The sequence below is a fragment of the Bos indicus genome, chromosome 2, assembly GCF_029378745.1.
Source record: "Bos indicus isolate NIAB-ARS_2022 breed Sahiwal x Tharparkar chromosome 2, NIAB-ARS_B.indTharparkar_mat_pri_1.0, whole genome shotgun sequence".
Lineage (NCBI taxonomy): Eukaryota > Metazoa > Chordata > Mammalia > Artiodactyla > Bovidae > Bos > Bos indicus.
In genome coordinates, this window is record NC_091761.1 from 19,358,402 (window position 1) to 19,385,828 (window position 27,427).

General features: G+C 33.4%; 1 protein-coding gene across 5 annotated transcripts in view; it reads right to left on the bottom strand.

Moving 5' to 3' along the window:
• Positions 1-27,427, bottom strand: part of AGPS (alkylglycerone phosphate synthase) — a 133,845-nt gene that overhangs the window by 58,742 nt on the left and 47,676 nt on the right. For all 5 annotated transcript variants that reach the window (XR_011569336.1, XR_011569335.1, XM_070798940.1 and 2 more), the window contains 6 exons: positions 27,275-27,346; positions 25,646-25,725; positions 24,276-24,356; positions 14,408-14,533; positions 11,812-11,920; positions 4,266-4,393 (listed from right to left, as the gene is read on the bottom strand). Coding sequence is in view for 3 of the 5 variants with exons in the window: in XM_070798940.1 (XP_070655041.1) it covers positions 4,266-4,393; positions 11,812-11,920; positions 14,408-14,533; positions 24,276-24,356; positions 25,646-25,725; positions 27,275-27,346 (596 nt within the window). In the remaining 2 variants the exon portion in view is untranslated. The remainder of the gene's footprint in view (positions 1-4,265; positions 4,394-11,811; positions 11,921-14,407; positions 14,534-24,275; positions 24,357-25,645; positions 25,726-27,274; positions 27,347-27,427) is intronic.

Consider the following 27,427-nt stretch of genomic DNA (forward strand, 5'->3'; position numbering starts at 1 on the left):
CCTACAGGATAAATCAAGTTGAAAACAGAACAATTCAGAATTTAACAGTCTGAAGTGTTAGAAAAGAATGATGTATATCTTATGAAATTACAGTATAAATTCACTAGAAAAAAATACTATCAGGGTAAAATTGTTTAAAATAAAAGTGATGGCAGGTAGAAAACGCCACCATCCTCAAAAGGAAAAAAAAAAAGCTATCTTTTAATCTGTAATTCTAAAAACCTAGTTCTGATACTGAGAAATAGTTTTTGGAGGAATTCGTACTAATCCATGCACACATACACAATGTTTCCTCATAATGAAACAAACTGGTCCTCTCTCAATATCATGAGGTATGCTTAAGTTTTTATTGGCAGGGGATGGGGGGAAGATCCCAAACTTTAAAAACTGCTTTTGAACTTGTTTCAACACTCAGTGTTCCCTTCACATCTTGTAAAAAGATACTTGTCATTTTAAAACAAAACAGAAAAATATCACATGACACTAATATTCTGATTAAAAAACACAACTTTCCCCCCTTGAGAGGCTACTGTAGGAAATCTATTCTCTGAGAAAATCGTAAAAGCCACTTACCCATCTACTGAGTAAAGCTGGAGATTCTACTGGACTGCCACTTATGAGGCAGAATCACATTAATCTTACACTAAATCTTCCTTTCTAGCTCCTCACAAGGCACTGAAGTACTGCAAGAGGGCAATTCCTCCCATGGACAAAGATCAGATGAGCGACCTTAATAGAATCCTGCTGCTGCCAGTATAAAGTTGCTTAATTCATTTCCTTCAGTAAGAATAGTGATAAAAAATATACACAGAGCGCACTTGGCTATTTGTGAACAATCACGTCCACTCCTTTCCAAAAGATACTCAACCAACATACAGTTTCCCATTTCAAATGCAACTTGAGTCTGCAAACAGTGCAAAAATGGAAATGCTATGAAATGACAGTGAGGAATTACAAGCAGCCAACTCATTATTCAATCAAGAATTTGGCACAATCGTAAACCATGTACCATCTATTTTAATGGATCTTAGTTCTCTTGCTATCAACTGAACTTTCCAATCACAAATTGAACAACGACTAGTGCCAAAACCTGATCATTTTCTCACTTTTTCTGTGTGAAAATACTGTTACAAGGCAGGGCAGCATACAGTACTATTCTTGACACATGCAGTTTGCATACTCTATAAACTAATATAAAATGTGTGTAAACCATAATACACTTACTCATTTCCAGGAAAGGCAGATAGATATTAATGTCCCTCTATATGTGCAGTATAACAAGAGTAAAAATGCAGGTTCCCCAAATAGTGGAATATCTCCAAATCCCATTGACTACTCTCAGCCGTTGTTTCATTCATAAGAGCAATATTTGAGAATGAAATACCTATCTAGGCTTTTCAATCAGTTTCAAGTAAGGCAAGCTTTCCAGTTACATAGTACTTTTGTCTCTAAAAATTGCTATTACTAATTATACAGAACAAAATTATTAAAACTTTAGAGTGGAAAGAACATTTCAATCAACCATCACCTTTATTTATCGAGAGAGAGAGAGAGAGAGAGAGGGAGAGAGAGAAACCTCCAATACAGTTTTCTATAGTGAATTTAGATTATGGTCATATTGTGAATACCCAAGCAATTTTTTTTTTTTAAAGAGCAATTTTTATTGACTTACTCAATGATGAAGAAAAACCTCACCACCTGCCTTTTATTAGCCCAAGTGGCTTTTATCTGTTACTTTCTATCAGGAATATATTAAATTGTAACAAAAACTGCATCAAATTCCACCAACTATTTATGTTTAATTAACTTCCAATTTTAGTGAAATTAAAAGTTCAGGATTTTGACAAATTTGTACACCATTTCTCATTAATGAAACCTAAGACAGAATTACATTTGAGTATTTGTAATATGGAAAAGCAATAGAGCACTCAAGCATAAAATACGTCTACTTCTATTCCGAAGATCAAGTCTACTAAATCTGTGTTCTGCAGAGTGGAGACATTGTGAGGGGTGGAGCTGGCCAACATAGAGTGTAACCTCATTAAAATCTTTTATTGAAAATACAAATTTGACTAATTTCATAAATTCTATAATTATTTTTAAAAATCTAATTTGGCATCCATAGTTACTTTACCAAAAAAAAATGGAGGCAACAGGCAACAATGGCCAGTTAAAAACATACCACTGAAAATCTGAATGAGAGAGACAATATAGACTGTATCTTTAATAATAAAGCTCTTCTTGGAGGGGATATAGTCAAGCTTGAGTAAGATGAAAAGTGAATATAAATTAAAGTACTTAATGCAAAGAATAAACTACAGTACAAAGTAAAAACATTAGAATAAAAAAAAAATCTCACTAAGGAAGATTTGAAATTAATCAGAAAATACAATCTATTTATGGAAAACATTTTATTTGATTTTGATTTTAAATGGTGAATTTATGGTTATTTTCTTAAAAATAAAGAATAACAAAAACCCCCTAGTTTCCCATTCTTCTAGGTATGAATTCACAAGCAAAAAAACCATAAGGCTCTTCAAGCACTGCTTTTGCTTCTTAATACCTGGGGTATCTTAAATTTAAAGATGGCCTTGGCCTTTAAGTGATGGAAGGTTTTAGCGACAAGTTATCAGAACACAGAACTTTACTGCTCCGTGCTCAAATATTTATTCTTAAACTTATTTCCACTCCTCTACTCGATAATTTCACTTATAATAAAGATTATTGCCATCTCATTATTTTAGTAAACATAGCATAAGACTTATATATTTTAGCTCTCTGACCATAACATAATAATCTTGAAGTCTGAATGAATTAGGAGCTCTTATGTAAGCATTTCAACAACATTCACCTCTGCGTTAACATCACCAAAGTAACCCACTACGAGTTCAAGAATGTTCACTCCAAGACTACACACGCTTCTTTTAAAACTCTCCCTTCACCTAAGGGTAAGACAACCAACATCAAGCAGCCTATGGCTAAATCTTGAGGAGAGAAGAAGAAATCCAACGACAAGCAACTGAAGCTACCAGGGATTATAAAAATTACCCTTGTCAACTGTTAGATTAGGTGATCACACAGTTGGACTTTTTAAAGTGGGAAATTCTAAGAACGACTGTCTCAGAAGACAAGATTGAGTGAATGGAAAAAGAACACTGGCAATGGTAAATATGTGGGGAAATATAACATTTTTTTAACTTATTTTATTTCTTTAAAACATTAATAGTGGTTTGGTTCTCTTGGGATGATAGGAAGGTAAGGTCCAGTACCTTATGAAGTCCACAATGAATATGGAGCACTTGCCAGATACCACTCCTTTTCCTCATCAGATCCTCCCTCCATCCTATTCTGGATACCAGGAAGCTGACCTATATCTCTCTCTCTCTCTCACACACATAAGAGAGCTCCCTTGCACTCAAAATTCAAGTGGGTATAGCTGATGGCAAGTATTAAAGAATTCTATGAGTTCAGAGAAAGCAAGAAGAGGCTGGACCTTCTCCCTGCTAGGAAATGTTGAAATAAAATTTTTTCACAAATCATTATAGCTCAAACCATTGACCAAATATCTAAAGAAATGCAAGAATTTCCAAAATAATACATATAACTAAACACAGAAATAAGATTACTTGGCATCATTTACTCAAAACAATATATTCCTTGACAATATATTCCTTTTTTCAAAAAAGGAGAAAGTGGGAATTCTTCTTAGCTTATATCTAAATATGTTATATTCCTATATACTATACTATGTTACTTAAGATACAGCTTAGGTAATATTATAAACAAGTAAGGCCTAGTAGCAGTACATTCTAAGAACTGATGAAGTTTGATTACATATATTTAATTTCTATTTTGGGGGGCCATTGATATTCAGCCATTTATTTTAATTTCAATAAATATCTTAATTTAAGAAAAATGCAACATTACTTCAATTAATCACAAAATATCTTACCCAAAAATAACCTGAGAAAACATTCAATAAAAGGCAGAATTCATTTGAAGCTGTCAACCCAGGTACATACCTTACCTTGGCTTAAAATCAAATAGCATTCTTTAAATCAAGAAATAGGTGTATAATTACGGAAAGAAATAGCAACTGAACTGAAAGGAATGATTTTACAACATTACCTTTCCATACAGAACTGGGTAAAAACCACAAATATAACACAACTAAATATGAAGATTATATGTGACATAGCAAAATCAATTATGCAATAGAATTTTTAAAATATAATATATGGGTGGGGTTTTGTTTTTGTTTTTACCTGTTTTGCAATTTCTCTTAAACAGGCTACTCCTTGTTCAAAATTAGGGAAAGCTACTGAGCCATACTTTTGGTATTCAGGAATTGGTCTGATTTTTATTGTAGCTTCTGTTATCACACCAAGAGTTCCTGAAAAAGAAGGGGGAATATCCAATATATCACATGCCAATTTTCTAAATCATATTTAAAATTATTTTATCTATTTATTCTAATAATTTATTCTATTACTCATATTTAAATCTATTTAATCTATTCTATATGGGGAATAATGGCTACTCAAGTCTTCCTAGAAAAACAACTAAGCAAATTTTATAATTTCTTAAAAGAGGTCTTTGGAATACATTTTTCTTAGTTATGTATAAATATTTTAAAACATTTTAAGGCAACCTTTCTCCAAGAAGGTCAATTTAAAATAGTTTTTAAAGTATAAAACCTGTTAAAATTTTTTTAAAAATCTTAAAAGCAACAGGTTTGCATACCTCATATGCATTCAAACAAAGGTATATTTTGATATTTGAGCCTATTTTTATTATGACAATTTACTGGGGCAAAAAGAACCTAATTTTCTATGAGAATTTAAGATGATATTTTCTATGTCATTTAAGATGACAGAAGAAATTAGACTATCACACTTTGCCTTTTTTCCCTAAGAATTCATAAAAAGAAAAGACAAAGACAGTATTCAGATGTCCTAAAAAGAAACAAACGAACAAAAACCCCAAATATTTCAGAGACAAAAAAGTTATCAGTTATCATAAATAGCTAGCACAAGAGGACCATTAATGAAACATATATCCTTTTCTTTATCACACAGAGGAGTGGAGGACAAATCAGAGAGGAAAAAAACAAGTTAAATATAACTATATGATTTAAACATCTATGCTAAAATATTTGAATAACCATGGTTAAAAATAATGTATTCAAAAAGCCAAGCTTTTCAAATCAGTGCTTTCTAATGTACAAATGATATAAATTATTTCTAATAATATTAAGTAAATTCTCTGAGAATCATGAAACAAAGAACAAAAGGGAAATCTGAAATTGTAGAACTTAATTATAACACTAGAAATGTTAAAAATATCACAAGAAACAATGATTCCAATAAATTTATAATATACCTAAAATATCAATACATAATACAAGGTTAAAAACTACTATGAATCCACAAAAAGTAAACTATATTATACAACAGTATGCTTGTCACACATACAAATGATTTCCTACTCAGACAGCAAATACAAACCTATTTTGATTTGTAAATCACAACAGCTCTGCAAGATTGGCCTGTTTAACACCTGAATTAAAAATAGATATGATCTCACTTGCATGTAGAATCTAATAAAAATAAACAATAAACATACAGCAAACTTATAGAAAAGACATCAGACTTATGGTTACCGAGGGCAGGGGAAGAAAGAATTGAAGTGGTCAAAAGGTATAAAGTTTCAGTTATAAGATAAATAAGTATCAGGAATGTAATGTACAACATAAGGACCACAGTTAACACTGCTGTATGATATACAGGAAAGTTGTTAAGAAAGTAGATCCAGAGTTATTACAAGGACAAGTTTTCTTTTTCCTTTTCTTTTTGTTGTATCTATATGAGATGATGGATGTTAACTAAACCTACTATGGTAATCATTTCACAATACATGTAAATCAAACCATCATGCTGTACACTTTAAACGTATGCAGTGATACATGTCAATTATTGTTCAGTAAAACCAGGGGGAACAGTGGGAAGAACCTCTCCTAAGCTCAGAAAAAAATCTCAAACACTAACCCTAGGAACTATCCCTTCTAAGGGATACATTTTAAATGGGTAAATTTTGTAAAATTTAAATGGGTGAAGTGTGTAAATTCTATCTCAATAAAACAAAGGAAACTTCAGAGTCATCTTTTTAAACAAGGAGTTATGTACATGTAATTACTTGCTCAAAAAGTTTACACACACACATACAAAACATTAGCAAACTTTAAAATTCTAATTTTACATCAAAATTCTAGGTATTAGGTAAGCAGTGACCATGCCCTAAATTTCTGTACAGCTGTATTGCCTCATATGTATAGTAGGTACTCTAAAGCAGTAAAACCCACTGCAACACTAAGTAAGATTAAAAAATAAAAATTAGTAAAATGAGACTTTGCACTGTTGCAAGATTAATGAAATGACCAAGGCATGTCTGTGCAACTATTTAGCTATGAGTTCTGCAGCAGGAGGTAGGGGTTGAAGGGGTCCCCACTTTAAAAGGAAACTCTATCCAAGTCCCCAATGCACTCTGACTCAGGGCAGTTCTTCCACACAGATCTATATTCAAATTAATCCAATTAAAACAGTTTACATCTAAATTCACTTCATCAAAAGGCTCATTTCTGTTAGGCTTACTGATTATTTTATTGAGCTTTATTATTTATTGATTCTTTTGCTCTGGGAATTTTATGTCAGTGGAATGATATAAAACTACTTAAGATTATCTATCACTTGATTATTTGCACATTATAGTAATATTTTATACCCATTTTATATAATTGTAAACAACTCCATAGCTAAGTGACATCATAGATGTCATTCACTTTTCTTTTTCAATAAAAGTATGCTGCTATAAATTTAAGAATTTCCTGTTTTACAGTTTCAAACATAATGTTAAGAAAACTGAAAGGTTCAACTACTATCTAATAAAAATGCAAGTATTTGCTTGAAGTAAATAAAATCTTTCATAATTTGAAAATATACCTTCAGATGACTTCAGGACTGAGAAAAATGGTAGTCATTTGATTCTCAATCTACTCCTCCCCACCCTCAACATGAAAATCAATAAGGAAAACAAAGAAAACCACACAGGACAGATACTTTAGTATTAAAAGGAAACAACATATACTATAATCTTCAAATTATTCCTAAGTATAGATAAAAAGTAAAAATTCCAACAGACCTTTTATAATCTTCCAGCTGCTACAAGGAGAAAGTGAGTAAGGGGTGAGGAGTGGTGGTTGAGGAGGGTTAGAAGACTCAAGAAAGACTCGTTAAGACTCCTTGAGAAAGAATAAAAGCAGCAGAGGACTTAAAGGAGGCAGACACAAAATCAACCCCAGAAAGAAAAAGTGCAACAATAAACCCGAATACTATATAAATCTTGATAATCTAATCCATAACCCTGGCTCTCCATAACCCTGGAGGGGTGTGAAGATGGAACCAGAAATGATACCCTTGGAGAAGCAGGGGAAGTATTTTCAAAGAAGCATCAACTGAAAGTAGTGTAGTATTCCTTGGAGACAAGGTAGTGAAGGGAAAGACTAAAATTAGGAGAAAAATTAAAGATCTGAAAGAAATAAAAAACAAGATATGTCATGGCTAAAAACACCACCATTCATGAAGCAAACAGCACAAAAGAGAGAACAGAACACTCAAAGTAGGGGGCTTTCCAGGCAATAAACAGGAACAGAGAAAAAGCAAACCAAACCCAAATAAAACTACTACGAAAGGTCAGAAAACGCAAATAAAAGCTTTTCCACTGATGAGATTGCCGCCGCCCCCCCCTACCGCCCCCGGCCAACAAAACAAACAACAATCCTGGAGAAAACCATAACACAACTTTTCAAACTCAATTCAATATTGTCAAATAAGCATTTGAGGATATAAAAAAAACACTTGAATTAGAAATATAAACACTAAAAACATAAATGGACAAAAAACAAGAAGAAATGAAATAAAAGATGACCAAACTCAGGGAAGAAACAGAACAAAAATGAAGACTAGGTTACAAGGAGGAAAAACAATAGACTCAAATGAAAACTTAATAGAGGGCATTGAAGAAAAGCAAGAAAATAACCAAGTGAATGAAAATGATATTAAGAAAGAAGCTGAGGGGAAAAGTTTGCAAAATCATGGCTGAAATGGCAAACAAGCAAAGAAACTCAGACAAACATATAATTGGTATCCCTGCAAAAGAAAAATCAAAACACTGCAGGGAAGGGGGAAATGTGCTCCAAAATCCTACTACTCAACACTACAGTCCCCCAAAAACCTTTACAGAAATAAAAGAGGACCAGCATATACACACAGAAAGGGTCCCCTGGATACCAGAGCAAAAGTAACATAAACTTTAATGAAAAACAACACCACCACCACCACTCTCAGTGCCTCTAGGCAAAATGGCAAGAGAATTGGCATCAGATTCCTCAAAACAGCACAGAAAACCAAAGCAACAGTGGTATAGTATTTAAACAAGGAAAGAATGTGTGACCCATGAAAGTCACTCAAGCTGTCATGCAAGTATCAAGGCCACAGAAAATAGTTAAGAAGATTCCAGAACTCATGGGATATACAAATGTGCCTTTCCTGAGGAAATCTACTAAAAGATGAGCTTTATTTAACCAAAAGATGAAGTAAAGTGACACAGAAGAACCAACAGTAAGTATTTCATCCATTTCATTTTAGAGCAAAGACTAAAACAAGGGTGGGCAATGAGTTAAAAAATAAAAATGTGCTTTTAAGCCATTTTTCAAATAAAAGAGCAAGTCATTATAAATTACTAGTAAATTCCATATATAGGAAAAGAATAAAAAACATTTCAAATGCTTTATTATATTTTTAATTATATTGATCAATTTATACAATATATAAAATGGGAGGAAGCTGCTTATCCAAAAAATAATTATGAAAAATTCATAACACAAAACAAGACAAAAACATTCAACTTAACTTGGTTAGTCACATGTGGAACTTAGTAGGATAGGGGGAAATAGGTTTTTTATAACAGTAATGCTTTCAAGGTTGTTATCAGATGACTTCCCTCATGGCTCGGACTGTAAAGAATCTGCCTGCAATGTAGGAGACCGGGTTTGATCCCTGGGTTGGGAAGATCTGGAGAAGGGAATGACAACCCAATCCAGAATTCCTGCTTGGAGAATTCCATGGACAGAGGAGCCTGGCGGGCCACAGTCCATGGGGTCGCAAAGAGTCGGATACAACTGAGCAACTAACACAAACATAATGTTTTCAAGGCTGTCATCAAATGATTTAACTACAGCAAAAGAAAATACTTTCTAAAGCTCAAGGAAAAGTGTATGATTCAAATTTAAGGCAGGAGATTATGAGATAGTTCAAAATAGCAGAAAGCACAGTACTGTTAAAGAATATGATTTCACAGAAGTTTACCTTCTCAATCAAGCTGTCTCCTGGCCTATAGTAAGATGACTCTATATTCAAATACATACAGAAATGGTGACCAGGGACCACAAATATACTTACAAAGATCACTGATGCAAAAATAATGAAGAGCCACAATAGTAATAAATTTAACATTTTCTGAGTACTTACTATCTGCTTATAAACTGTGTGGCATAATCTCATCTGACCCTCCCAAAAGGCTTATGAATACAGATACTTCTATTATCCCCATTTTACAGCTGAGGACATTGGGCACAGAGAATCACCTAATTTACACAGTCACAAAAATATAAGTGGTGAAACCAGGACTAAAATCCAAGTCTGAAAGATTTCACAGTTCATGCTCTTAAATCAGTATGGCATTCTGCAATCTCATTTAAATACAGTAATGTACCCTAGTACATATGCTTTTTAAAAAGTAAGCAAAGATATACAGTTTATTGTAATAAGTTTGCTCTCCTTAAATTCATATAATAATTTACTATTGAGGTAGGAGGCAGCCCAGTGTTTTGGATAAAGTTCAAACTATTTTAAAAGGGATAAAAGACCAGATTATCTCTTGTAATCCCCTGTAATCCTTACCACTCCACCCTAATCTACAGTCCACTCCACCCTAAAATTAAATCTTATGTTCCAGTTGTACTGAAAACCTGGCACCTTCACAAGGCAGACACAGCACTTTCTCACTTGTAAATCTGCTCACATGCAGTTCTCTCTGCAGGGCAACTCCCTCCCCACCTACTCCTGCAACTGTCTAGAATTATTTCCTCCTTATCACTCTTGAAGGACCATTTTAGGCACGACCCCTCAAAGGAAATCTGCCTAAGCTCCCATCTATATGACCTTTGTCTGTATTTCTCTTCTGTTTATGTCTATCATAGAATTTATCTTATTCTATTAATAATGGTCAATTATTACTTGTGTCCTTGAGTGTTCCAGCACAGTACCTAGCAATCAGAATTTTTAAAATGCTAATTGATGGAAGAAAAAAATGTCTGATGTGGTTACTTGAAAAGATAATTTATAGGGTTGACTCCAACTATCTATATACCAACAGTAAAACTAATAATTATCAGTTTTAATACCTATTATTCAATTTGACATTTAATGGGAGAAAGTTGTATTTTTTTCAGTTAACTCTTAGATGATGCATTAATATGAGAAGTTCCAAAAATTATACTTTTTAGAGAACTCTATTATTTTAAAGGAATTTAACATTTTGTTTTTCTCGTCAAAACTGCAGTTCTGTTTTTCCATCTAATAGTACACTGACCTGTTTGCTAGAAAAAGAGTAAGAGTAAATTGGTGAAATACCTTGACAAAAGTTTGTCACTAATTATCATGAAAAATATCTAGGCTATTACCATTGGTCATCATAACTTAATAGGTGACTTTCAGTATATTACTAAGACACATAATTTGTAATTTTTTCCTTGATGCTACCATCAGAAGTTAGAATTATGCCCTAAAAACCCTTATTGTAAGTGCTCTTTTATCCATGAATATAGCTATATGTTTTGAAAATCTTTTTGACAACTTGTACTACCTTCTGACATTACTAATGAGTTCCTCTGGTAATATAGAAACACTTTATTTCTCTAAATTTAAAGGATAACTATCCCCCTCTACCATCCTAAGAACTGAAAAATATGCCTAACTTCACCTTACCCATAAAATTCAGTGCCTACATAACAGTTTGCAAACCAGAAGGAAGGTTAGTTTTTGGTTCTTTTTCTAATAGATACAGAAATTAAATGTTTTGCATAAAATGAAAAACTATATTCTAACCTACCCAGTATTAAGTAACCAAGCAAAGGACATGACTTAAGCGAAAAAAATAAAAGACCAAGAAGTTTGAAGAGATAAGAATTTTAAATTCCACTTCTTAAAACACCAAGTAGCAAATAACAAAAGATAAAATTATAGAAAGACAAAAGACAATAAGATAATACTTTATTAATCCTTTCTTCTTGATAATTCAGAGATTAGAAAAATCACACCATAAAATATTATAGCAAACCATTTTAAACCCTAACAACTACTCCTGCTAAAACTGATTCAAAAAGAAAAACATATTTCTAAAACAAAATATATTTCTAAAATATATTTCTAAAAGAAAAATAAAATAACACCAAAAGGACTAAGCTGGTTCTAAAACCATAAAAAAGCAAAATGCAGGAGAAAGTTTAATAAGATGTTCTCATAATAAAAATTTATGAAGTACTAAATTAAAGTAATAAAACTTAAAAAAACACCTTTCTTTAAATATACAAAACATGTCTTTCTTTCAAAAATCTGATATCACAATATCACAAATTTTTACAAAGTTGAATCACTAACCTGTATTTTTTCATAATAAATTTGCAGTTATATTTACCTTCAGATCCCATGATGAAGTGATGGATATCAGGGCCTGTTGACATTCGAGGTCCTTGACAGCTTTTTTCTATTATACCTCTAGGTGTTACCATTTTTATATGAACCACCTGTTTAATACAATGCATGATGTAAATTCTAGATGTCTGTCAGTGAATGTTGTTTGTGTGGGTACACACACCCTATATATTTATATAAAACACTATTTTTAAAATATTGGTTTAAGTGACAAATGGTGATTCCCTTCAGAATTCTAATATCTTTTAGTAATTATTAGACTAAAAATAAATTTTATGTAAGTTTAAAAGAGGGAAAAAATATTCTAAGATTGTTATTGGTCTAGGAATATTCACAGTCTTAAAAATTGAAAAACAATTTCTTTAAACCAAAGTTACTCTAGGGTTGTCCATGTGGTAAAGAACTAAAGAACAGGAAAAATATGCAATGATCATATTTTAATGGGTTCATTCTTTCACTCATTTAACATTTATGAAGCACCATTATGCACGTCAAGCATTGTTTACATGCTTAGCATTCTAAGAAAAGATTTATTCTTGTCTTATTCCCACCTTCAACTTATCTACTTTATCCACTCAGTAGAAAAGAATGAAGTATTAATTCTGATCATACCAAAATTGGGATGAAGAGGGAGATGTGACTGAGTTAAAAAGAGGAGGAGAGATATGTGTGAGATATGTCTCACACATGTGAGAAAATCATTGTCGGGAGAGAGTCAATCAAAATATGTTCCTCAGATCTGACTCAGAAATGGTTAGGTAAAACCCAACACATTGTTAGGATGTGATAAATAAAAATAGAGTATGTACTGTTGAAGGAAATGAACAAAGGATGTAAATAAACTATTACACAATAAAAAGAAAAATTGCCAATAGGACATTTTAAAAGTTTCCATTTACTAACAAAGAAATATAAAATTATATGACAAAAACATAAATAAAAGGTCTAGTAAAATAAACATTCTCATAGTGCTAGTAAGATTGTCAAATGGCACAAGATTTCTAAAGAGCAACTTGGCTATAAGGGTCCAAAGACATAAAAACATGCTTGATCCAACAATTCAAACTCTGGGAACTTACCCAAAGAAAATGATCAAAGATGTATGCTAAAGAAATTACTACAAAGGATATTTTTCCCTTTATTTATTTCCATAATTTTTAAATAAAAAATAACTTAAATACTTTTTATAGGGAATTACTAAATCACAAATTATCAATGAAAGAGAATTATATGCAGTTTTTAAAACTAGTGATACAAATCTATGCTCATATACATGGTAATGTATTGATAACATAGTTTAAAGAGCCGATTAAACACAGTATGATGCTTTTTTATAATTAAAACTAGATATAAACATGCAAATAAGTATATTAAGATGTGTACTTATAATTTGTGGACCTTAAGTAACTGTAAAAAGGATTAAAACAAATTACATGCTTTAGCAGTACTAAAGGTAGCAGTCTATCAAATATGCTTAACTTTGATAAAGCTTTTAATAATTCAATAGCAAAAGGATCAAATTCTGTCCTCTGAAACTGAATTTGTTATCTTAACTACAAAATGAAAAATGTGATTTCTAAAATATCTTCAATTAAAAAAAGATAATGTAAATATTTTTAAAGTGTTCATTATATAGGCAAAGTCTTAAATTGTTGGGTGTTAACTACAAAGAACCAATATATTTTATCAATATAATAATATATTATAATTTGATATTTCTATCAACAAAGACATGATAAAAATATTGTAATGCTAGAGTTGAAAAACAAAGCTAAACAGCTCTAAGAATAATGTTAGGAACACCACATTAATAGTCTCAAAAATTATCTTTCAAATTGTTATCAAAATATTGACGACAAAGGGAACTAACATGAATGAAGTACCTATTACATACCAGGGATTCCACTAAGAGTTTTCATTTTATGTCCTTTATTCCTCATAGCAATTCTACACAACAAATAACATCATTCTATTTTATACCATAGGAAATTGAAGTTTAGAAAGGTGAAACAATTTGCACAAGGTCACACAATTAATCACTGTAAAAACTACAAATGGAACAAATGATACTGAATGCCTAGCCAGGATGCCTATCACACACTCTCAAGAGTAATAACACCAGGTCAGTGAAAAAAAAAGTGATATGTACATAAAACATTACACTAACTAGAACATTTTCCACTGGGTTCTTTAATTCTACACAGAAACTTTTTTTCAGTAAAATAAATATCTCATAAGGCCAAAGAATAATAATGACAGACCACCTAACTAAATAGACTAAAATCTTGGTAGAGTTGAAGACTCAGGCTCTAAGTCTTGAAAAATAAAATTTATATGTATTTATAAGTCAGATAAAACATCTACAAAGCTTAGATATCATTCACTCAAAAAGAAGCATTCTTAAATGACCACAGTTGTGTCTTTTAACTGTTTGGATTATAATGCATAGTCAATGTTATTATAATCAAAAGGGGTATACTTTTGAGGGGACTCTTCAACTCAATTTTTAACAGCTTAACAACTTTATAATAATCTCTATTGACCAATCAATTATTATATAGTAATGAGAAAAAATTTACCAAGTCCTCAATATTGCCATAGATATTCTTCTTCATGCCTGATGCTCGAGTAGATACCCATCCTCCCACAGTGCTGAATTCCAGGGAATCTGGTTCATGACCTGTACAATAACCACTTTCTTTAAGCTGAAAAACAAAAATGTAATATTTTACCAGTGAAAATGGCCCCATTTTGCACAGCACTCAACACATTAATTCTTTTCACATTAGAATTTCCATATGTCTTTGCTATCTAGACTCATTAAAACCTAAATAGATAAAGAAACATTTTATCATACTTGTCCAAAAATATTTTTAGCTTTTGCCTAGTGGAAAACTTCGCAAAACTGAAAACTATGAACCAAGAGGCAGTTGTATTTTCCACAGGCTCACCAGGCAATCATACTCCTTACAATCTTTCATTTAAAAGACAACTACCCTTCTTATTTTTTATTCCAACAAAGAGACAATTTAAATTCTTATAGACCTCAGATTATACTTAAATAAGTGCCGACTTCACCTGAATACTTTCAATAAATAAAGCACTTAATCTCTTATTTTCCCTATCCTAATATAATCTGCAGCAGGCCTGCAGAAAATCTGAGCAAATTGCCTGTACTTAAATCTCTCAAGGAGTCATGTGTTTTAATGTACAGCCATCTGGCTAGGTTTCCTGCATGTAATACCATCATTTATTTGTGATGCAGATCATGCATTCCTGTACATTAAATAGTCACTTGTTTCTCATTTTTCTATATTAGCTTGGCTTTGCCATCTGCACAGCACCTGAGGTTGAATGGATGCCCTTTACTGCAACAACACCAAAGCCATTCCACTAAAATCATTTTAAAGGCTCAGCCATCTCATGTCGAACGCTACAGACACCACCATCTGCATACCCACTGTCTACTGCACTCAAGCCCATCAATCTGTGTTGACCATTTTGATAGTCATCCAATTAAGCAACTGTTTCTATTTTTCAAGTAAGCCATCCAGAGATGTAGAATATGTCAGTTGTGTTTATAACTGTGTATTTAAGTATCGTATGCAAGTTATAATCCAAATTTTGAAAGTCGAGTAGGCTAAATATAATTTGTTAGCTTCTGCAGATAAGCAATGCAAATTATTTATCATGTCTAATTCTGTTGCTAGAAAACAAGATTTAAAAAGACATTATTAAATAATAGAATTTTTCACTAAACATTTAATATGTTAATTTAATTTTAAGAGGTAAATAACCACTGGTAAATAAGTAGCTTAAATACAAAACTGAACGTTAAAATCAAGATTATCAGACCAATATACTTCCCTAACTCCCCAACAATCTTTATTCATATCCCAACAATCTATATTCATACTGTGCTGTGCTCAGTCATGTCTTGACCCTATGTGACCCCACAGACTGTAGCCTGCCAGTCTCCTCTTACCTGGAACTTTTTACACAAGAACACTGGAGTGGGATACCATTTCCTACTCCATATTATTTACTCTCAAAAGACTACTGTCTTTCAACTTTTCTGAAGGTAACAAATACACACACACACACACACACAGAACTCTTGAAACTAAACAAGAAAAAATCCAATTAAACAATAGACCGAAGATCTGAACAGACATTTCACTGAAAATAGCAAATAATCATATGAAAAGATGTTCCACATCATATGTCATCAGAGAAATACCAATTAAAACAACAAGATACCACTACAACTTCAAATGAATGGCCCCAAATCAGAATGCTGACAATACCAGATGATGGAGAGGATATGTGACAGCAGAAACTCTCAGTACTGGTGGGACTGCAAATGGTACAGCTACTTTAGAAGACTGACAATTTCTTACAAAACTAAATATACTCTAGCAATCATACTTCATCTATTTAGTCAAAGGAGTTGAAAACTTATGTCCTCATAAAAACCTGCACACAAATGTTTAAAGCAGCTTTATTCCTAAGTGCCAAAACTTGGAAGCAATCAAGATATCTTTCAGTAGGTGAATGGATAAACTATGGAACATTCAAATAACTGAATATTATTTAGTGCTGAGAAGAAAAAAGCTATCAAGCCATGAAAAGACATGGAGGAAACATATATTACTAAATGAAAGAAGCCAATGTGAAAAGGCCACATATTCTATGATTCCAACTGTACGACATTCTGGAAAAGGCAAAACTAAGGAAACAAGAAAATCAGTGGATGACTTCCCTGGTGGTTCAGGGACTAAGACTGTGGGCTCCCAACGCAGGGGGCGTTGGGTTTGATTCTTGGTCAGGGAACTAATCCCAGGTGCTGCATCCAAGAGTTCACATGCCGCAACTAAAGAAGCCACAAGGCTGTAACAAATGAGTACTGAACATCCCACGTGCTACAGCTAAGCCCCGGCACAGCCAAAGAATTAAGCAAATAAATATTAAAAAAAAAAAGAAAAGATCAATGGTTGCCAGAGGTGAGGGGTTGGGGATGGAAAATAAATAGGGAGAGTACAGAGAATGTAGGGCAGTGAAAATACTGAGTGATATTATAATGATGGGTACTCAACAATTATTTAAACATCTGTCCAAACCCACAAATGGACAGCACCATGAGCGAACCCTAAAATAAACTAAGGACTTTCTGTAATTATGATGTGCCAATGTAGGATGTCACTGTATCATTTATATGGGGAATCTAAAAAAGCTGAACTCAAAGAAATAGAGCATAGACTGGTAGTTATCATGGGATGACAGGGTGGGGGAAATGTGACAATAGTGGTCAAAAGGTACAAACTTCCAATTACAACTTGAATAAATTCTGAGATTTCAAAAAAAAAGAAATCTACCATTCTTGTGAGTGATATTGATATTGGGGGAGGCTAGGCATGCACAGGGACACAGGCATATAGGAAATCTCTGTACCCCCCTCTCAATTTTGTTTTAAACCTAAAATTGCTCTAAAAATATAGGGTGTTTAAAAAAAATGAAAACAAAGATATTTTCAGACAAATGTAGAAAAATTCATCAACAGCAGACCCACACTAAAGATATAAATATTTACAACAAGTTCTTCAAGCAGAAAGAAAGAATCACCAGATTGAATTAAAGGCATCACAGAGGGTAACTAGGGACTTCCCTGGTGGCTCAGTGGTAAAGATCCCGCCTGCCAATGAAGCAGATATGGATTCGATCCCTGGATTGAGAAGATCCCTTGGAAAAGGAAATGGCAACTAACTCCAATGAGTTGCCTGGGAAAACCCATGGAAAGAGGACCTGACAGGCTACAGTCCATGGGGTTGCAAGAGTTGGATGTGACTAAGCGACAAAAAACAAAACAACGAAGGGTAACTAGATGGGTAAATATAAAAGATGCTTTCTTATTGTTTAAATAGGTGATGACTTACTATTTCAGTAAAAATTAAAGTAGAACATGTGACAATAGCATAGAGATAAGAAACATAATATTCTATGTGTTTTATGCTAAACTCTAAGTATTATATTACCACCTTAAAGTGGACTGTTTTAAGTTAAAGATATATACTATAAAACCTGAAACAATCCTTAAAATAACAAAAAAGATAAAATGGTATCATTATACAAAATTCAATCCGAAAAAAGGCAGTAAAAAGTGGAAAAGGAGAAAAAACACGTAGGTAAGATAAAAAACAAATGGCAAGATGACAGACTTACACTGAAGCATATCAATAAACCACAATGACAGTAAATGGTCTAACCACTGCAATTAAAAGATAGAGACTGTCAGGTTAGATAAAAAGGAAAAACCAACTGTTAGCTACTTACAAGAAAAGCACTTTAAATATAAAGATATAAATTAGTAAAAAGTTTAAAAATGGAAAAAGGAAAAATATATACCATGCCAACAACAGTGAAAACTGGAATGGCTGTTTTAACATCAGATAAAGTAGACTTCAGAGCAAAAAATACCATCAGAAAGAAGCAAAGTAATTTCAAGTAATTTCATAACAACAAAACTGTTCACTAGTCAAAAAGCTATAAGGATCCCAAGCATTTATTCTCCCAATAACAAAGCTTTAAAATACATGAAGTGAAACTGATAGAACTGCAAGAAAAAATAGATCTGCAATAATAACTGGACGTTATCATTTCCTTGTCAATACCTGATATAACAAGTAGTCAAAAGAAAAAATTTTTAATACAGAAGACCTAAACAACACTATAAATCAATTTGACTTTAAAGACTACTCCAACCAACAGCAGCAGAAGACAAATTATTTTCAAGTGTTCATGGAATATTTACAAGGTAGACCATGTTGTAGGCCATAAAACAAGTATCAATTAATTTGATATGCTTTAAGTCATATAAAGAATGTTTTCTGAACACAAGAGAATTAACAGAGAAATCAGTAACAGAAAGATGTTTGAAAAAAAATCCCCCAATAACTGGAAACTAAACAACAACACGGGAGTACCTATGGGTCAAAGAAAAAATCAAAAGGGCAGTAGAAAATATTTTGAAATGAATGAAAATGAGAAAACATATCAAAATCTGTGGAATACCACTAAAGCAGTAGTTGGGAGAAATTTATAGTACTGAAAACCTATATTAAGAAGAAAGGCCTCAGACTTCTCTGGCGGCACCGTGGGTAAGAAGCTGCCTGCCAATGCAGGGACACAGGTTCCATCTCTAGTCTGGGAAGAGTCTATGTGCCATGAGGCAATTAAGCCCAACCGCCACAACTACTAAGCCCATGCTTCAGAACCGAGTCACGACTACAAAACCCACGTGCTGCAACTACTTAAGTTCGCTATGCTCTAGGGCCGGTGAGCTGCAGCTACTGGGCCTGTGTGCTGAAACGACTGAAGCCCACACACCTGGAGCCTTTGCTCCGCAACAGGAAAAGTCACCACAGTGAGAAGCTGGCACACCCCAACAAACAGTAGCCCTGCTTGCCATTAACTAGAGAAAGCTCATGCAAAGCAACAAAGACCCAGCACAGTCAAAAATAAATAAATAAAATAAATTTTTAAAATTATATTTAAAAAAAAGAAAGGCCTCAAATCACCTCATCTTCCACCTCAAGACATAAAAAAAGCATCTGACAAAATCCAAAATCCACTACTAATATAAAAAACTCTATTTTTTGTTCTAGGTTCTTTGTATTTTCATATGGAATTTATAATCACCTTATCAATTTCTTAAAAAAAAAAAGTCTCTTGGGATTTTGATGGGGATTGCATCAATTCTATACATCAATTTGGGGAGAACCAATAATAATACTGAATCTTCTGACCCATGAATATGGTATAGCTTTAGGTTTATTTTAGGTCTGTTTATTTCTCTCAGCTGGGTCTTGCGGTTTTTAGTGTTCAAGTATTTCATATCTTTTAAAAAATGTTTTATATATTTATTTGACTGCTCTGGGTCTTAGCTGCATCATGCCTGGTCTTCAATCTTCACTGCAGCATTTGGAATCTACTTGTGTGACCAGGGATCGAATCCCAGCTCCCTGTGTTGGGAGCATGGAGTTTTAACCATTGGACCACCAGAGAAGTCCCAGTATTTCATATTTTTAATAGATTTTCCCTTAAGTATTATATATGTATTTTATAATATAAGTGGTATTTTAAAAGTTTTCAATTTCTGATTTTTTATTAGTATACAGAAATAAAACTGATTTGTGTGTATACCTTTTATATCTAGCAATCTTACTAAATTTACTAACTAGTTCTAAAAGTTTTAGCTCCCATTAGATTTACTACATAGATGATCATGTCCTTTGTGAATAAAGACAATTTTACTTCTTCCTTTCCAATCTGTATGCCTTTATTTACTTTAAAAAATTTAAACAGTTTTATTGAGGTTTTTACACCCCACCCCTGTAAAAAAACAGGATATGTGCTTTGATTTTAATAAAATTATAGGATATTTAAACAAACCTACAGTAACAAAAAGCATATCAGAGACTGACAGGGATATAGTAAAGATGAGATGGAGAGAAATATAAAGAGGTCAAAAGGAAACTTTTGGGGTTGGCTGGTGAATGTGTTCTACATCTTGATTGCAGGAATGGTTTCATGCTTGTAGTCATATACCAAACCTTATCAAGTTGCACATTTTAAATGACTGCAATTTACTGTGTGACAATTATATCTCAATGAAACTATTATAAAACAAAATAAAAGAAAATGACTCAAGATTTTAGCTCAAGCTGCCCAAAGAATTGAACTATCACCAACTGGGATTGAGAAGGCTACAGAATAAACAAATTGTGGAGGGAAAACTGAAATTCAATTTTTAAAATATTGAGTTTAAAATGTCTATTACATATACAAGTGGAGATATCAACTAAGCAAGTGGATATGCAAGTCTAGAATTCAAGAAAGAAGTCTGAGATGATACAAATATTGGAGTTTGGCATATAGAAGGAATATTTAAAATCAGCTATCCTTGAATGAACTGAATGAAGCAAACAGTACTCAGTAAAAATTAGTGAAATAAATAAAAGTTCTAAGCACTTTATTAATTTATTTCATCTCAACAAAAACTTTATGAAACAGGAATCATTATTTCCATTTTATAGATAAAGAAACTGAGGCATAGACAAATGCATCAGAGGTGGGGAAAATCCTAAATCATATATCCCCAGACTACTAACTAGTAAAATTAAGTAGCCAAAGAATTAATAAATGTAGAAACAAATTCCCAAACCCATAACCGACATTTAGTGACCTCCCTTAAATTTCACACATATTAAAATCAATGTAATTTACAAGTTAAAAAGATGAAAATCTATGCTACCCAACTACTATATTTGTGTCATTTAAAAACTTTTAGAATGAAAAAGCAGCAAATTTTAAGTCAGTTACCTCAGCTGAAGAAGAAACTGAAGGATACAGAAGCATAAGTGAGGAAGAACCTGAACTAGGATCAATACAGCTGTAGAAACTATTTTAAAGTCTACCAGAGGCAAAAAGAAATGTTCTATGTTGGCATTTAAGGAAATGAACTAGTAAGTAAAATATTAAAAGTTCCTAGTCTAGTAAAATGTCATTTAAATTTCAAGGAAATATGTTCCTTGAATTTTAATTCTAACCTTTACAAAAAATCTTGGAAAGGTTAAAATACTACATCAAATGCTGAAATAAAGGATATAAAATTATAGACATGAAAGGCCAGACTTTGTTATAAAAAAAAACCACAAAACTGCTGTGTTGATAATGCCTCTCAGAGCAACAGAAAACAAAACAGGTCTTTTTACAGGTTTTTTCATTAAATGCTATTATTCAACCCATGAAGTTAATTATAAAGTATAATAATTAACAAATCTAATTACCTTGAATTTATAAAACCTTGACTTACTGAAGATCTTTAATGCCTCAATGAATACATTCAATTTTATCTAGTTCTCTGTACCTTAGTGCATTAAATTAAAAAAAAGAAAAAGAAAAGTTTAATAATTTTTTTCAAAGCCTTTCATCCATAATTGATCACTGGACAACCCACTCCAGTATTCTTACTGGAATAATCCCATGGTCAGAGGAGCCTGGCAGGCTACAGTCGATAGTGTCGCAAAGAGTCAAACATGACTGAGCACATGCACACACACACACACACACACACACACACACCAACTGCCTTCAACTCTTTACTATGAAATAAGGAAAAAGATAATAAAGAGAAGTTCAACAAGCATGTCACATCTCCATGTTCTTTAAAAGACAGGAAGGAGGGGGTCTCTGTATTCCAAACTGAACAAAACATTCAGTTCATCATTAGCAAATTGGACTTTTTAATTTTGTTTGCAAAAGCTGAGTTACAATTATCTTGACCAGATTTTAAAGGGCTGAAGGAACCAATACATTTTAATAATGACCTGCTTAGACTCCATGAAGAAAACCTCAAGTTTCCTAAAATTCATTAGGATCCCCAAAGTATTTAAGGGCTCTAAGAGTTTCACTCATTCATGACATAAGTAAGCGGTTTTCAGTAAAATTATTCACTGAAAATTTCAATGACTAGCAAAACCAACCAATTGATCAAATTTATTAATTTCTGAAAATTCTATGTCCAACGTACTCTATTTTGCTCCATTTTTACTACTTTATTTCAAGTCACTATCAGCCCTTGCCCAAATTATTGCAGCAGCCACTTTATCTGCCTTTATGTGTCCATCCATCCTCCACACAGTAGCATACAAGAACTATCTAAGTACAAAGGTAAAGTTCAAACTTTATGATCTAACCTCTTTGTATTGACCTGCTTCATCCTCTACCACTACTAAATGTACGAAAGAAAGTGAAAGTCACTCAGTCGTGTCCGACTCTTTGCGACCCCATGGACTGTATAGTCCATGGAATTCTCCAGGCCAGAATACTAGAGTGGGTAGCCTTTCCCTTCTCCAGGGGATCTTCCCAACCCAGGGATCAAACCCAGGTCTCCTGCATTGTAGGCAGATTCTTTACCAGCAGAACCACTAGGGAAGCCCAACTATATGTATACTCATCCAGAATACAAACACCAAGAATATGTATTCTCCAATATACACAGCCTACATCTCAGCCGTACTCAGCTACCTGCAGATCCCCTCAAGCAACAGCTGCCTATAAACCTTCCACACATGCTGCTTCCTCTGACTGGATTGTTCTCTCCACCCCCATATTTCCTTTTCACTCTGATTTATCCTGAAGTTTCATTTTAAATGCCAAGCTCTCTATGATACCGTCTTCAACTCCCTTTTGAACATCATTTGATGAGCCTTAACAGTTAAAACTGGACATGGAACAACAGACTGGTTCCAAATAGGAAAAACAGTATGTCAAGGCTGTATATTGCCACCCTGCTTATTTAACTTCTATGCAGAGTACATCATGAGAAACGCTGGGCTGGAAGAAGCACAAGCTGGAATCAAGACTGCCGGGAGAAATATCAATAACCTCAGATATGCAGATGACACCACCCTTATGGCAGAAAGTGAAGAGGAACTCAAAAGCCTCTTGATGAAAGTGAAAGTGGAGAGTGAAAAAGTTGGCTTAAAGCTCAACATTCAGAAAACGAAGATCATGGCATCTGGTCCCATCACTTCACAGCAAATAGATGGGGAAACAGTGGAAACAGTGGCAGACTTTATTTTTTTGGGCTCCAAAATCACAGCGGACGGTGACTGCAGCCATGAAATTAAAAGACGCTTACTCCTTGGAAGGAAAGTTATGACCAACCTAGATAGCATATTGAAAACCAGAGACATTGCTTTGCCAACAAAGGTCCATCTAGTCAAGGCTATGGTTTTTCCAGTGGTCATGTATGGATGTGAGAGCTGGACTGTAAAGAAAGCTGAGCGCCGAAGAACTGATGCTTTTGAACTGTGGTGTTGGAGAAGACTCTTGAGAGTCCCTTGGACTGCAAGGAGATCCAACCAGTCCATCCTAAAGAAGATCAGACCTGGGTGTTGTTTGGAAGGAATGATGCTAAAGCTGAAACTCTAGTACTTTGGCTACCTCATGCGAAGAGTTGACTCATCGGAAAAGACTCTGATGCTGGGAGGGATTGGGGACAGGAGGAGAAGGGGATGACAGAAGATGAGATGGCTGGATGGCATCACCGACTCAATGGACATGAGTCTGGGTGAACTCTGGGAGTTGGTGATGGACAGGGAGGCCTGGCATGCTGCAATTCATGGGGTAGCAAAGAGTCGGACATGACTGAGCAACTGATCTGAACTGAACTATTGAGTTATATTGTCTTTTTACCTAATTTTCTGTCATAATATAAGCTTTCCAAGGGTAAGAGATGGGTGTCTTATTCACTATGGAGTTCACAGCATCCAGTTCGATACCTGACTCACAGCAGAAACTGAAAAATCTCAGTGAATATACTGTGAAAGGTACTTTTTTAACAGAGGGGACACACAGCAGTTTTGAAAATCTTAAATAACATACCTGTCTTTCCAATTCTTGTCCTGTTATGCCAGCCTCTACATGAGCTGTCAGATTGTTTTCATCAACCCAGAGGATACGATTCTGTTGCAAAAGAAGAAAGAAGTCTCATCTCCATGAACAGACACTTTCTCAGGAAATACAACTTCCTAACTCTAAGCAGCAAGTGACAAGATAGAAATTAAGTAGTGGTACCCATACTAGAAAGCTCCACTTGTCCCTGACTACACAACATCACAGAGTTAGTGACATAGGCAGTATACTGCACAGGAGTTGGTTTAAAACATAGACACTCATAAAAGGAGGAAGACGGTTTCAAATTAAAGGAGACTAAAAGAAACCACCAAAAGCTAACGTGGGCCTTGTCTGAATGCCTATTCATACAATGAACTATAAATAAAGACAGTTTTGAGATAACTGGAAAACAAATGTGGACTGGATACTAAATGACATAAGGATTTACTTTTAATTTTGTCAGAAGTGATAACATAGTAAGAAAATGTCTTTTTTAAAAGAAATACACAGAAACATTTGGTGTAAAGTAGTATGCCATCAGGATTTGCTTTAAAAATAGTAGAGGAAAAATGATAAAGTCAATATGACAAATGTAAATAATTATTTAGAGACTAGAAATATTATTCTCTCAACTTTGATGCTTAAAAATTTCAATAAAATCATAAATATTAAAGTTTTTATTATAATAAAGGATTATAGAAGCAGGAATACTGTTGACTATATGAAGATCAAGTTCATACCCAAACTAAAACTTTAAAGTAGCATAAGGGCCAACTCTTAGACCATAATGAACCAAAATTTCAAACAATAATCCTAAAATTAATAGTTCCTTTAAATGGCAACCCACTCCAGTATCCTTGCCTGGAAAATCCCATGGACAGAAGAGCCTGGTAGGCTACAGTCTGTGGGGTTGCAAAGAGTGGGACACGACTGAGAGACGTCAATTCACTTCACTTTACTAATTTTAAGTTAATCTTAAAATTAATTAGCCCCTCTGTTCTTCCAAAAGCAAAGTGCAATAGCATTAGTAAAAATTTGGGAAACAAGTAAGTTTTGATGACTCAAATTAACATTAACTAATATTACTTTTTTTTAATAATACAAAGCAGGTCATCTATTGTATCACAATTTCAATCCATGCTTCTCAAATTATCAGTTAATTTGGTAGAATTCATCAAGGTATATTACTAAGTAAGAGTGAACTTAGCTTTTAGAGATCTGAAAACAAAGATAAAATGATGAAAAGAATTTTAAACAAAATGGACAATATACCTTTTTAAAAACAACTAAGATTGAGCCATAAAGAAAACTTTTAAAACCAAACACTATCTTCAAACACATCTTATGTTATCATATACCATTTGTGAAGTGTCTAAAGAAATAATTGTTCTTGTCTCATCTGCAGGACACATCAGGCCATACGAAACACTTGTTCCTCCTGCCAAAATAGAAGACAATAACTATGCTTAAACATTATATTTTAGTTACATATCTAGGGCAAATCCCTTATACAAAATATACAGATAGGCCCACTAGGAAAAATACCTATTTCTACTTTGCAAAATGTAATTGGCAAATACTAACACACTAAAAGTAAACTCACCTTTATTTTACGGTGCGTGCCAAAATGAAGAAATATGGAGCTGAAAGCAAGGGGACATGGCTCCATGCCTTGGGCACACTCAAGTGAAGCCCCTAACAATTTGTGGAACTCCAAAAACATAATTAGAGAAGTTCTAAGCTAATGATTACTGTGGAGAGACAGCATAAAAGAAAAAAATACCCATCCTATACAACTAGACACACCATTATCTTCTTTCTATCATATTTATGAGATTCACTTATCATTTAAAATACTATCTTATATTTCCATACAAAAAGACCTCAATAAATTAGAATATATTCCTTAACATTTGTTGTCAAAGGAAAAATGCTTTCTTGATAACAGTATAGAACAATATAGTATTCTCAATTCTTAACCAGATCTGTATAATCATATAGCAGAATATATTTTAATAGGTACTTTCATATGTTTTGGACAGAATACACATGGAAGTCACCTTGACACAGGGAAGAATTATAGGGGGTGCTTACCTCCAAGGTTCAGCTTAACTTTTCAAGGTATGATAATATTAAGAACATGGCTATGACCAGTGACCACTATTTCTTGTCAAAGTCATTTGAAATCAGAAAACTATTTCATTAAAAATGGCACTGTAATGCCTTTTGTTCATGAATTCAACAGGAAGTATCAGCTGAAAAAGGTGTCTGGAACTTATGACGTGTAGGGGTCCCATTTCTATTCCATTAATGGCTGGATGGCATCACCGACTCGATGGACATGAGTCTGAGTGAACTCTGGGAGTTGGTGATGGACAGGGAGGCGTGGCGTGCTGAGATTCATGGGGTCGCAAAGAGTCAGACACAACTGAGCGACTGAACTGAACTGAACTGAATGCCAATTCAGTCAGTGAAGGCAATCTCCTTTGGCTTGTGGAAGTTGTTAAAACAATATGGTTGATGAATGATCAAAAGAGATTAAATTTGCTTTAAAATGTAAAATAATGTTAATTTTCAGTATTAAAAGATACTATTCATTTGGTCATCACTATCCTGGTTGATCTTTTACATATGCATATCCCTCCTCAAAGATTTATGTTGGGTACAGTTAGTCTTTGAAAAAATAATATTCTCTCCATTAAGATAAAGGTTAGAAAGTAATTACTTAAAGAAGGTACATTTTCCTATTTAGGCAGTAAGTCAGAGCTTCAATTAGAATCCATATGGGAAAGAAGCCATGAACTAGGGTAAATCATATCTCAAACAGTTTAGGTAGATCTACTGAGAACAGAAATGAGCAGCATAAGCCAATTTTTCAGGATAACCATATCATAACTATAAGAATACTTATTTTCAGTGGGAATACACAAATATTTAAAATAGAACAACTTTACATCACATTAAAATTTAAAAGGCACAATACCTACCACCAATTGGTATGATACAAAGGTTATATTTGCACGCTAGATTCACAATCTTAACTACATCATCATGACATGCTGTTGAAAAAAGGAAAAATACATTAATCTGAACATGAAAAAAATCTGGGTAATATTGCAATACAAGGGTCTAAAGTGCAA